At 41.5% G+C, this 13,084-nt stretch overlaps 1 protein-coding gene across 5 annotated transcripts in view; it reads right to left on the reverse strand.

The window, feature by feature from the left end:
• LOC310715754 (chloride intracellular channel protein 5) overlaps nucleotides 1-13,084 on the reverse strand; it is a 161,418-nt gene that overhangs the window by 87,210 nt on the left and 61,124 nt on the right. Inside the window, exons 2-7 of one of the 5 annotated variants that reach the window (XM_083522433.1) lie at nucleotides 10,543-10,572; nucleotides 6,430-6,555; nucleotides 1,338-1,447; nucleotides 960-1,085; nucleotides 303-409; nucleotides 12-193 (exon numbers count right to left, since the gene is read on the reverse strand). In XM_083522433.1, the coding sequence (XP_083378559.1) occupies nucleotides 12-193; nucleotides 303-409; nucleotides 960-1,085; nucleotides 1,338-1,447; nucleotides 6,430-6,540 (636 nt within the window). In that variant the 5' untranslated portion in view covers nucleotides 6,541-6,555; nucleotides 10,543-10,572. Of the gene's footprint in view, nucleotides 1-11; nucleotides 194-302; nucleotides 410-959; nucleotides 1,086-1,337; nucleotides 1,448-4,383; nucleotides 4,659-6,429; nucleotides 6,556-10,542; nucleotides 11,671-13,084 lie in introns of those variants that run through there. The other 4 variants (XM_083522431.1, XM_083522430.1, XM_083522432.1 and 1 more) reach the window with 4 other exon arrangements.

Consider the following 13,084-nt stretch of genomic DNA (forward strand, 5'->3'; position numbering starts at 1 on the left):
AGACGCAATACCTTGATAATATGTAGCTTGGGAAGCAGGTTGCAGTCAGCAAGAGTTAGATCTGGTCCATCCAGGAAACTGCGTGTTGAAGGTGCAGGGTCATTTGGGTTGTTGGCATCAATCTCCTCTGGCAGTGGAGACTGCAAGTAATCATCCAATTTCTTCAGGGACTTTAACAAAGCTTTCTCTAAACCTAGTGAATGCAAATAACAACAACAATAATATTAATAACAACATAAACAACAATAATAATAATATTAATAATAAAATCCACAATTAATAATGTAATAATTAATAAGTACCATCATTTGCTTCTTTGCGGGAGTTCTTGATATAGGCAGAAAACTTGGCAAATACATCTATTCCTGCGATATTCGACTCTGGGTGTTTAACAGCCAACTTTGGATACCTTTTGGAACATTGAAATTCACTATAAAGACAGAACTAATGGGTCACCAGACTTTTCCAGACATAAGTGGTTCTTTGCCAAACTGACGTAAAGGTTTCCCCTCACGTAAACTAGAAAACCCAAACCTGTTTAAGTATGCCAATGCTCTCAATGACTATATGGTTTACCTGCGTTGAAGAAGATCTTGAATAGCCTTGCTATATAGCTTCTACCGTAACCCTACTGAACATCTTTGGAATGAATGTGAACACTGACTGCACCCCAGGCCTCCTCCCATCACCTACATCTGTACCTGACTTTACTAACACCATTTTGGCTGAATGAGCACAAATCTCTACAAGCACATGGTGGAACATCATCCCAGAAAAGGGACGTTATTATTCCAACAAAAAGAGGACTATGTTTAAAAGGCACATAACAGTTTTTTGGGAATGTGTCCATAAAATTTTGTCTATATGTAAGTGAATCCTACTTACACTTCAAAGGGAAGAAACACAATTACACTCTAAATTATCGTGGTTGAACAGCTGAAAAATTCTCTCCCCTGTACCGTGGAGGTGTGAGCTTTTCCTCAAGAAATTCCTCAATCTTGTTAACATCCACCAATACTTCGCCATTAAAGGTCATGAAGGGTGGGTTGGTTCCTGGTGCAAGGTTTTGCAAATCAGCTGGTTTCCTATTAAATATATGATATTAATGTTATATATTTATATTACATATTAAATATAATACAGTGGAACCCCAGTGTACGAGATCGATTCGTTCCTGAAAACCGCTCGTGTTCCCATATGAATCTCTTATAAAGAATTGTACACTGATATTCTCGTGCTACAAAGCACTCGTACACCGGGGTTCCACTGTATTATATTTATTCAACATAATTCTGTTATATAATTATATATAAACATAATATAAAATTAGTTTTTACTTCTTGAGGTCCACAGTAGTGACATTAAAGATGACTCCCTTTAGCCAAAGGATCATGAAGAGTCTCTGAGAAAATGGACAGTTGCCAATGCTTTCCCCATCAATTCCTGCCTGCAATACATTTCAGTACATCTACAGTGAAAAGTGATCAGTCAGGATAACACAAATCCACACAAACACATAATATATATCATCACTGCAGAAATAAAGAAACAAAGATTGAAGGAAATTTATTATTAAAATTTTTGTTCATTCAGTTTCAAGTGTTATTGAGAGGGCTCTCTCTTCCTCTTTTCCTTGTGCCTGGTGGCTCTATCCTCAGCATTCTCCTACCGATATACCCCAAATACCCCTCCTCTGCACATGTCCAAAGCATCTCAATCTCGCCTCCATCACCTTGTCTCCAAAACGTGCTACATGCGCTGTCCCTCTAATAAACTCATTTCTAATCCTGTCCATCATCGTCACTCCCAATGAAAATCTCAGCTTCTTCAACTCTGCCACCTCCAGCTCCTCCTTCTGTCTTTTACTCAATGCTACTGTCTCTAAACCATACAACATTGTAGGTCTCACACGTCTGTAGTAGTCTTTCTCTGCATGAAACCATACTGTTGCTCACAGATAGTCACCTCTTTCCTCAGCCTGCCTTCCACTACTCTTTCCCATAACATGGTGTGACTGATCAAATGTATTCCCCTGTAGTTACTGCAGGTCTGCACATCTCTCTTATTCTTAAAAACCAGTACCAGCACACTCCTTCTCTATTCCTCAGGCATCCTCTGACCTTCCAAAATCTTGTTAAATATTCTTATTAAAAACTCCACTGCCATCTCTCCTAAACATCTCCATGCTTCTACTCGAATGTCATCTGGGCCAACCGATTTTCCGCTTTAACTTGCAATACATCCTTCCCAGCTCGGTCCCTCTGCCTCGCCAATCGTTGCAAATCCTTTTCTCCTTCTTTAGTGTCAAACTTCTTAGACAGCTCCTCACATGCCTTCTTCTTTGTTTTAGCCACATCCCTCCTCACCTGTTGTTCTATCTGCTTGTATTCTTGCCTACTTTTCTCATCTCTCTGCCGATCCCAATTCCGTTTCACCAACCTCTTTCTCCTTATGCTTTCCTGCACTTTCTCATTCCACCACCACTTCTCTTTGTCTTCCTTTCTCTTTCCAGATGTCACACCAAGTACTTTTCTAGCTGTCTTTCTCATCACTTCTGCAGCAGTTGCCCAATCATTCAGCACCTCTTCCCCACCACCGAGCCCCTGTCTGACCTCTTCCTTGAATCTCACACTACAGTCTTCCTCCTTCAGATTCCACCATCTTATTCTTCTTTCAGTCTTCACACTCCTCCTCCTCCTCTTCACCTCTAAAGCCATCCTACAGACCAAAATCCGATGCTGTCTAGCTACACTGTCCTCTGCCAACAGCCTACAGGATCCAGTGTTTTTTCAGGTTGCATCTCCTGCTTAGAATATAGTCCACGTGTGCACCTTTCTCCACTCTTATACGTCACCCTATAATTCTCCTTCTTCTTAAAATATGTATTTACCACTGCCATCCCCATCCTTTTATTTTATTTTTTTACCTTTTGTGAAAAGTAATCTGTCCTTCCACGTTTCTCTCTCTAACCAACATGCCCTTTGAAGTCTGCCCCAATCACCAATCTTTCATTTCTTGGTACACCTTCCACTTCATCTAACTCACTCCAAAAAAATTTTCATTTCTTCATTCCTTCCTTTCATTTTCCTCCATCTCAAAACCCACTTGTGGAGCATAGGCACTGATGTCATTTATCATCACCGGTTCAACCTACCTTTCTCTGCTCTATTATATCAGCTACCTTTCTGCTGTCTCTGTAGACGTCTTCCTCCTCTCCCTTTCCTCCTTTGGCCGACAGTAGCTCAACTTTCACTGGTACCATGTTGGCTAACAATACACGCTGCGGTCGTTGGTAACCCGGGCCTCGACCGATCCAGTATGAAATTTAGGTTTTGATCTGCATATTTGATTTGGTACGTTTTATGCTGGATGCCCTCACTAACGCAACCCTCCCCATTTATCCAGGCTTAGGACCGGCACTAAGAGTGCACTGGCTTGTGCAACCCTAATGGCTGGGTTGCGAACAAACACTAAATCTAAAAGCAGCAAATAACAGCAGCAGTAAACAATCTAATTTTTAGATTTTTAAATATTTAATTTGTATTTATAAACTTCTAAATTTTTAAATTAAAGATAGTTCAACTCTCTTGTGGCTTTTGCATTTTTTTTTTCGCAAAAGTAAATGTTTTTTTATATTTTCACATAAATACATTGAATAAGAGATTTATATAGTTATAATAAGCACAACATCTAATAAGATCTTTTTTATCTGATTAATCTTAATATATTAATAATAAAAAATATATAATTGTCCGATTATTATCAAATGAATCATTAGTTGCAGCCCTAATTAAGATAAGGGCCTGATGTTGGAGAGGACATTTGGGATTCACTATGTGTTTCAACTCATCCTAAAGGTGTCCCGTGGGGTTAAGGTCAGAGCTCTGTGCAGGAGACTTACATTTTCCATTCCAACCTTATTGTATCTTAATGTATATATGTCTTGGGACTTTTAACTTACGTAAAAAGAGAATTGCAATGGTACATTATACTTAGACATGCTAGAGGATGATGTTCATCCAACCTCTAGTTTGAGCAAAAACACATATGGATGTGATGGCTAGGTGTTTAAAAACATTAGGTCATAAAGTGTATATTTTAGGAACCTATCTGTGTTTCTTTCTCTTTTGTTTTGTTTCTCTTTTGTTAGGTAGCATCATACAAAAGTTTCTAAAGCTTTAAAATAGAAATATTCAATCATTATCATTATGTGACTTACTGTGGAATATGAAATACAAATTGACTATGATTAGATGATGTTAATTACAAGACACAGTACTGTAATCATTTATCTATTCATCTATTCATTTATAATATACTTTATTTATCTATATAATGAACTATGCATTGAACTATGTGAACTTGGTTTCAAAAATTTCTTACCTTCACAAACAGCTCAATACTAGGGAATCCAAAGTTTCTTGCAGCTATTTCAAGCCAAGCCATTTTAGGACAAGTAGTAGTGTAAAGTAACTACTTCTCACCTCTAAACCTCTAATAGATTTTTTCTGTAAATCCAATCTATGCTAAGCATTTATTAGCATTATGCATTTTGGGATAAGACTTTAATATACAATATTATTTAGAATTATATTGAAATGACTGCCCCTCCTGAAATTACTGCCTGTGCTGATATTCTGGAAGAGTCCAAGGTGGACTTCGATATGTCAGAACAAGGCTGCTAGAATCCTTCATAAAACAATTGTTCTTTGTTATAGGGCACAGCATCAATAAACGGTCTGTTTATGTGAGCCAGGCTTATGAATTTTTTCCACTTTCTTTGTGTAGCTCTTTGTTCTGAAATGGACAGTTATACAAAATAGTGTCAAATGAATAAACAACATTCAAATATGTAGTATCCAAGTGGTTCCTTACTCGTACCTTACAGTATCTTGAAAAATCTTAACAGTTCAGGTTCGCTCCAAAAGTTACAACTATGAATACCAGCTTCAATTATTACAGTTGACTTTATTTCTGTCATATATCTACTAAACATTCTTTGTGACTTAACAGGGATTTATATTTGACTGAAAATGTTTAGTTTGACCTCACCATTTTGGAGATCAGTGCTTGCTTTAGCTTGACCCCTTGCTCTTAAATATTCATTTTTTGTTCAGAAAGTTGTATTTTTTTGTAAACCACCTTTGTTATGACAGGAATGGTCAAGAGAAAATTATATTAAGAAGTTTTGAGTAACTATTGATGGCGATGTAATTTTCTTGTTATTTTCTGATCAGTCAAAATTTATGATTTTATTGATTCATTAATTTTATAGGCAATTTCTAATTTATTTAATGTTTATAATAAAAAATTATTTTGAATTGTCTATTAGAAAGGATTTAAACATTTTATGCACAAAACTTTTAGAGTGACAGCGTGTTAGCGTGACATATACATCAAGAGTCAGCACATGAAACTCAACAATGGTGACTATTAACAAACAAACGTTCATGCCGCAATGCATGCTGGGTGGTAGAATAGTACAAAATCAAGTACAAAATATGCAGCTAAATTTACTTACTATTTTCATAAATTTTTTTTTAAATGCTTTTATTTTGGTGTTTTTTGGTTTGTTGTGACTTTTCAGTAAACTTTTATTTTTATGTTCACAGTTGATCTGGTTTTTGTTTTTTCAATCTTTGATTGTAACCGATGTTGAGATGTTGATACAGTTGTTGTTGTTGAAGTTCTGTCATTGTATTTTTTTTTATTTATTTTTTTTATTAACTGTTATTAACAATTATTAACTGTTAATTATTGTTACAGCAGTGGTAAGGTTTTAGTGCATTAATAACATAGCACACTTTTAATGAGTTTAATTAAATCGTTTAGTGAATGAGTTTAGTGAATTAGACTTGTGCATGATGGATTTGATATTACAAATACAAGTTTCTTTTGGTCATTTAACAGCACAGTAATATAAATATAAACAAGTCATCCCATAAGCACTAGTGGCTACTAATAAGCACAGACATACAGTCATTTCACAGTAAACCATGTGTAGTAGGTAGAGCAACATTGGAAGAACTGAGGGGGCCTCGAAAGTCATGTTCATCACATAGATGTCTATAAAATGTTGCAATAAAAGTGGACACATAAGTTCAGTTTATAGACTGTGTTAGTAGTGGAAGAACCGTGATGGCTAATCAAACTTCACTGGTGGTCTGCACTACTAGTGGTCACATGTAAACAGAGTCAGGCCCTGGTGGCCAAACTGATATAACATGCTAAGTGCTATCTCAGCTTACATGAGAAATTAAGAATAAAAAGAAAATATTACCTTGTCAAAGTATGTATAATATATTATACCAATAACACAGGATCAAAATAGTGCATTACCATAACACTACTTTTTATTTCACATGTAATATTATGATTATATATTTAACCCTGGGGATTATAGTATCTACTTGTAAAATCTGTAGGTACCTTTACATAGAGAGAAATCTCCCAGTCTGAAACCTTCGATTCAATCTGTTTGAGTGGACATCTTTTTGGCTTTGCTTCGTCTTTCTGCATCACACCTGGGCATGGCTGCATCAGGTAAGCCACCTTCTTTGGTGGTACAGAAACAGGAACATTATTTTCCATCATTTAGATTTTGACCTTGGTACTGTATTAACCTCTGTTTACATTTTTGTAACAGCTGTCACTGGGTATGGGTACTCCTTGACTCTGCACCTCTCTCTCTGCCAATCAAACACATACTTAATGTTACTCTGCATCCTCTTCAGTCCATCTCTTCTATGCATTCCCTTAAATGACAGACTCATGCTATCCCAATCCTCTACCATCCCCAGATTTTGGGACTTCCTCGATACCAGACATACAAGGTTTGTTCCCACTCCATACTCTTTCAGTGTGTCTTTTTCCTCAGATCTTCCTTTCTTTTCTACTTTATTCTCTGCTTTAGAGCTTTCTAGCTGCTTCTATTTATCTTATACTTTATCCCTAATGTATTGTGCCTTTTCCATGTTTGTTAATTTCTAATTTCACATAAACATCTTTTAAATGGCCAAAGACAACACGCTACCTGTTAGCTGTTTTGTTTCCTTCTCCATGTTAAAAAAAATAAACTTTCTGACTGAAACTGAATGATTTTAATCTTGTATCTTTTCATTAAGCGTATCTGCGATTATTTTAATTATGTATTAAACATAATATATAACTCCTCCTTGAACTGGCACCTTAACGTGGTGGAGGGGTTTGAGTACCCGAATGACCCTAGGAGCTATGTTGTCCGGGGCTATATGCCCCTGGTAGGGTCTCCCAAGGCAAACAGGTCCTAGGCGACGGGTCAGACTAAGAGCGGTTCAAAAACCCTTATGAGAAAAAACAGACCAAGGACCGTGATGTCGCCTGGTATGGCGCAGCCGGGGCCCCACCCTGGAGCCAAGCCCGGGGTTGGGGCTCGTATGCGAGCGCCTGGTGGCCGGGCCTTCCCCCACGGGGTCCGGCCGGGCTCAGCCCGAAGGAGCGACGTGGGGCCGCCTTCCCGTGGGCTCACCACCTGCAGGAGGGACCGTAAGTGGCCGGTGCTGAGAGGATCGGGCAGCAGTCGAAGGCGGGGGCCTCGACAACCTGATCTCTGGACACGGAAGCTAGCTCTAGGGACGTGGAATGTCACCTCGCTGGCGGGGAAGGAGCCTGAGATTGTGCGTGAGGTTGAGAGGTTCCGACTAAAGATAGTCGGGATCACCTCTACGCACGGCTTGGGCTCTGAAACCACACTCCTTGAGAGAGGATGGACTCTTCACCACTCTGGAGTTGCCCATGGTGAAAGGCGGCGGGCTGGTGTGGGTTTGCTTATAGCCCCCCAGCTCAGCTGCCATGTGTTGAAGTTTACCCTGGTGAATGAGAGGGTCGTTTCCCTGCGCCTATGGGTCGGGGATAGGTCTCTCACTGTCGTGTGTGCCTACGGGCCAAACGGCAGTGTAGAGTACCCGGCCTTCTTGGGGTCTCTGGGAGGGGTGCTAGACAGTGCTCCGACTGGGGACTCCGTCGTTCTACTGGGAGACTTCAATGCCCACGTGGGCAGCGACAGTGACACCTGGAAGGGCGTGATTGGGAGGAACGGCCCCCCTGATCTGAACCCGAGCGGTGTTCAGTTATTGGACTTCTGTGCTAGTTACAGTTTGTCCATAACGAACACCATGTTCAAGCATAAGGGTGTCCATCAGTGCACGTGGCACCAGGACACCCTAGGCCGTAGGTCGATGATCGACTTTGTGGTCGTTTCATCTGACCTGCGGCCGTATGTCTTGGACACTCAGGTAAAGAGAGGGGCGGAGCTGTCAACTGATCACCACCTGGTGGTGAGTTGGATCCGATGGCTGGGGAGGAAGCTGGACAGATTCGGCAGACCCAAGCGTACTGTGAGGGTCTGCTGGGAACGTTTGGCCGAGTCTCCTGTCAGAGAGATCTTCAACTCCCACCTCCGGCGGAGCTTTGACTGGATCCCGAGGGAGGCCGGAGATATTAAGTCCGAGTGGACTATGTTCTCCACCTCCATTGTCGAAGCGGCTGCTCGGAGCTGTGGCCGTAAGGTCTCCGGTGCCTGTCGAGGCGGCAATCCCCGAACCCGGTGGTGGAAACCCGAGGTAAGGGATGCCGTCAAGCTGAAGAAGGAGTCCTATCGGGCCTGGTTGGCTTGTGGGACTCCTGAGGCAGCTGACGGGTACCGGCAGGCCAAGCGAACTGCAGCCCGGGTGGTTGTGGAGGCAAAAACTCGGGCCTGGGAGGAGTTCGGTGAGGCCATGGAGAAGGACTATCGGCTGGCCTTAAAGAGATTCTGGCAAACCATCCGGCGCCTCAGGAGAGGGAAGCAGTGCCCTACCAATGCTGTTTACAGTTGGCTGACACGCCTCTGCAGCATTGTGTGGCGGTCGGGGACAGTGCCTCTGGAATGGCAGACCGGGGTGGTGGTCCCTCTTTTTAAGAAGGGGGACTGGAGGGTGTGTTCCAACTATAGGGGGATCACACTTCTCAGCCTACCTGGGAAAGTCTATGCCAGGGTACTGGAGAGGAGAATACGGCCAATAGTAGAACCTCGGATTCAGGAGGAACAGTGTGGACCAGCTCTATACCCTCTGCAGGGTGCTGGAGGGTTCATGGGAGTTTGCCCAACCAGTCCACATGTGTTTTGTGGATTTGGAAAAGGCATTCGACTGTGTCCCTCGCGGCGGCCTGTGGAGGGCGCTCCGGGATTATGGGGTCCGGGGCCCTTTACTAAGGGCTGTCTGGTCCCTGTACGACCGAAGCAGGAGCTTGGTTCGCATTGCCGGCAGTAAGTCAGACTTGTTCCCGGTGCGTGTTGGACTCCGTCAGGGCTGCCCTTTGTCACCGGTTCTGTTCATAATTTTTTATGGACAGAATTTCTAGGCGCGGCCGGGGGCCGGAGGGTGTCTGGTTTGGTGACAACATGATTTCGTCTCTGCTCTTTGCAGATGATGTTGTCGTGTTGGCTTCATCAGACCAGGACCTTCAGCACGCACTGGGACGGTTTGCAGCCGAGTGTGAAGCGGCTGGGATGAGAATCAGCACCTCCAAATCCGAGGCCATGGTCCTCAGTCGGAAAAGGGTGGCTTGCCCACTTCAGGTTGGTGGAGAGTTCCTGCCGCAAGTTGAGGAGTTTAAGTATCTTGGGGTTTTGTTCACGAGTGAGGGAAGGGTGGAACGGGAGATTGACAGACGGATCGGTGCAGCTTCTGCAGTAATGCGGTCGATATACCGGTCTGTCGTGGTGAAGAAAGAGCTGAGCCGCAAGGCGAAACTCTCGATTTACTGGTCAATCTACATTCCTACTCTCACCTATGGTCATGAGCTCTGGGTCATGACCGAAAGGACAAGATCCCGGATACAGGCGGCCGAAATGAGCTTTCTCCGCAGGGTGGCTGGGCGATCCCTTAGAGATAGGGTGAGAAGCTCGGTCACTCGGGAGGAGCTCAGAGTAGAGTCGCTGCTCCTCCACATAGAGAGGGGTCAGCTGAGGTGGCTCGGGCATCTGTTCCGGATGCCTCCTGGACGCCTTCCTGGGAAGGTGTTCCGGGCGCGTCCCACTGGGAGGAGACCCCGGGGAAGACCTAGGAGACGCTGGAGAGACTATGTCTCCTGGCTGGCCTGGGAACGCCTCGGTGTCCCCCCGGAAGAGCTGGAAGAAGTGTCTAGGGAGAGGGAAGTCTGGGCATCTCTGCTTAGACTGCTGCCCCCGCGACCCGGCCTCGGATAAGCGGGAGAAGATGACATGACATGACATGACATGACACATAATATATAATATACTTTATTACAGTAAAGATATGGATTTCTTCGCCATTTGTTTCATAAAACATTCAGCATTCAGTAAACATACAGTACATTAGAGTATTGCTTTTGTGTCTCACCAGATTCAGAGCACTCTACTTTACTGTAGCTGAGGTGAGCTATGCCTGTACATCAGCAGTATTAACCCTCAATTAATGTTCTCCATTGTAGCATCATCATTGAACACAGTGTTTATTATTTTTTCCTTTTCTATTTTCACTGATTCTCCATTATTCTTACCTTAGAGTATGCCACCACTTCCTGTTCATTCTCTGCACACTGTCCCTCCTGAGAATGTTCCTTTTGCTTATCCTCTATCTTTAATGAAACTCTTCTTTTTGTGTCATTATACAGCATTGCTGATATCCCCACATCTTCTTTTTCTACCGATCCTGTCATTTGCACTTGTGATTGATACTCTAGAATGGACAAGCCTGGCTGTTTGCTGTGTTCTTTTGTAGTTACCGAAATAAATTCAGCATTGCTTTGTGGTCTGTTTTGAGTTTGTAGTGTAGTGTGATATTGTTCCATTTCCACTGGTGGCTCAAACTCATCCTGTAATTCAGACACTCCAAGGGTTAATTGTTCCATGTCCTTCTTTACCTCTTCATCAACATCTTTGTTTGAAGCTTTAATTTTTTCCGGTTCTACATCACTTATATTATCAACAAACTTACACCATTCTCCCTTTTTTCCAGAACTATGACTGGGTCCAGTTTTGCTTTCTGTTGTAAATCAGGTGAAGATGTCTGCTTTCCTGTTGTTCTTTTCTCAACTCCTATTCCAGCGTCTTCATCCATTTCATCTGCTGGTTCAATCTCTTCCCCATCTTCTTCACAAGTCCCCAGATGGTCCAAATCAGAGTGGTGATATTAGAAGTTTCAGAGTCTTTGCCTAATGTATATTAAAAAGAAAAAGTTCTGACAAACTGTAGGAGGACATGAACTCCTCTTTATAAATGCCACCTAAACTGTGATTGCCTTTCTTTACAAGACAAAGGTAACATTGCTTACTATGTGCCCTTGCTTAATCCCTACCCTTTTTCTCCAAAGGATTATGGTGAATTTCTAATCCCCTTCACCCACGTGATTTGGCTGTTATTCTAAATCTGCAGAACGGGGAATCTGGCTGACCTGAATGGCTGAACTGCATAAACATTATTGACTTGGCCGACATGTTAAGCATACTTGTTTCAACTAAAAATCCTGGAACTTGCACATCACATCTACTGACTTAAGAGTCCCCAGAACAGCTTTATTGGATCTTAGTATAAAGTCTAGATGATGAAACTGAACTGAAGTGAACAGAATTCATTTTAACAAATGGCTCCCCATAAATGCTCTGTTTGGTTGATATCTGGTGACTGTAAAATCTATACCATTTAATTTACCTAATTTTCATAATTATTAGAACCTTAAGTCGTCTTTCATGCTTCATTGTCATTCTGTTAAAGACAACTCGTATAAAAACAATTAGATTAAATTCAAATCAGCACAAAAAGATATGCAAGACAATCGTGTGCATCTAAATTCAACTGTCTGCAGGCAGACACAGATGCCGCAGATGCGAAATACAAATGTACCTTTGTGTCCTTGTATGGTTTAAAATTAAATCCTGATCATACATCCTGCGTGCAGAACATCAGTCAAATGCTATGCAAAAATGTCAGGATGTAATTTTTTACCATACCAGGACACAAAGGTACACTGTAAAAAAAAAAAACTGCTGTAGAAAATGCCCACATTCTTTTTTTTCATTAAAGCAGTAAAATCCCCTTCAAATTCAATTTAATTCAATTAAATTCATTTTTATTTGTATAGCGCTTTTAACAATGAACATTGTCTTAAAGCAGCTTTACACAGATAATAAGTAGTTCACTCAGGTTCACTGCGGCGTGTGACCGTTAAGTGCTTTATGCGTCAGTAGTAGTATTTTATAATTAATGTCAGAATCAGAATCAGAATCAGGTTTATTGGCCAAGTGTGTTGACACACACAAGGAATTTGGTTCCAGCTGTTTGTTACTCTGAAAAGTACAGACATAAATAAAAACCTATACATGACAAAACAGACACGACAAGACAAAAACAGACTATACAAGACAATACAGACAATATAGACAATGTGAGACAGTATAGAAAGTGTGGGTAATAAATAGGTATACAGACCAGTGATGTATATAAAGTGTGAGAGTGCATGGTGGTGCAAATTACAGTATTGTGTGCCAGGTATGATTAGAGAGTTTACTATAAAACTTTGTACAATATATAGCAGCAATAGTGTGTGCAACATATACAGATAATGTGATGACTGACAGTTCTGTGCAGTACTCATAGATGTGAAGCAGGGAATATAATTATGGTCAGTTGTTAGTGAGGGTGATTGCTTGGAAAGTTTACTTCTAGCTGCATGTGGTCCTATTAAAAGTACTTCCGTCTTATCTGAGTTGAGCAGAAGTAAGTTATCAAGCATCCACTGTCTAATGTCCTTTACACACTTCTCAACATTGTTAAGCTGATCTCTCTCATCTGGCTTTGCTGAAATATACAGCTGTCATCAGCATAGCAATGGAAGCGAATACCATGTTTATGTATAATTTCACCAAGAGGCAGCATATATATAGATGTGAGGATAACTGCTGTGCTACAACCTTTTCTAAAATAAAAGATAAAGGGGAGGTTTGATATTGGTCTGTAGTTGGACAGCTGACAGGGTTAAGGTCAGGTATCCTAATTAGGGGGTTGATAACTGGCAGTTTGAAGGATTTAGCTACACAACCAGTG

Source organism: Silurus aristotelis (genome assembly GCF_946808225.1).
Source record: "Silurus aristotelis genome assembly, chromosome: 20".
In the NCBI taxonomy this organism is placed as follows: Eukaryota; Metazoa; Chordata; class Actinopteri; order Siluriformes; family Siluridae; genus Silurus; species Silurus aristotelis.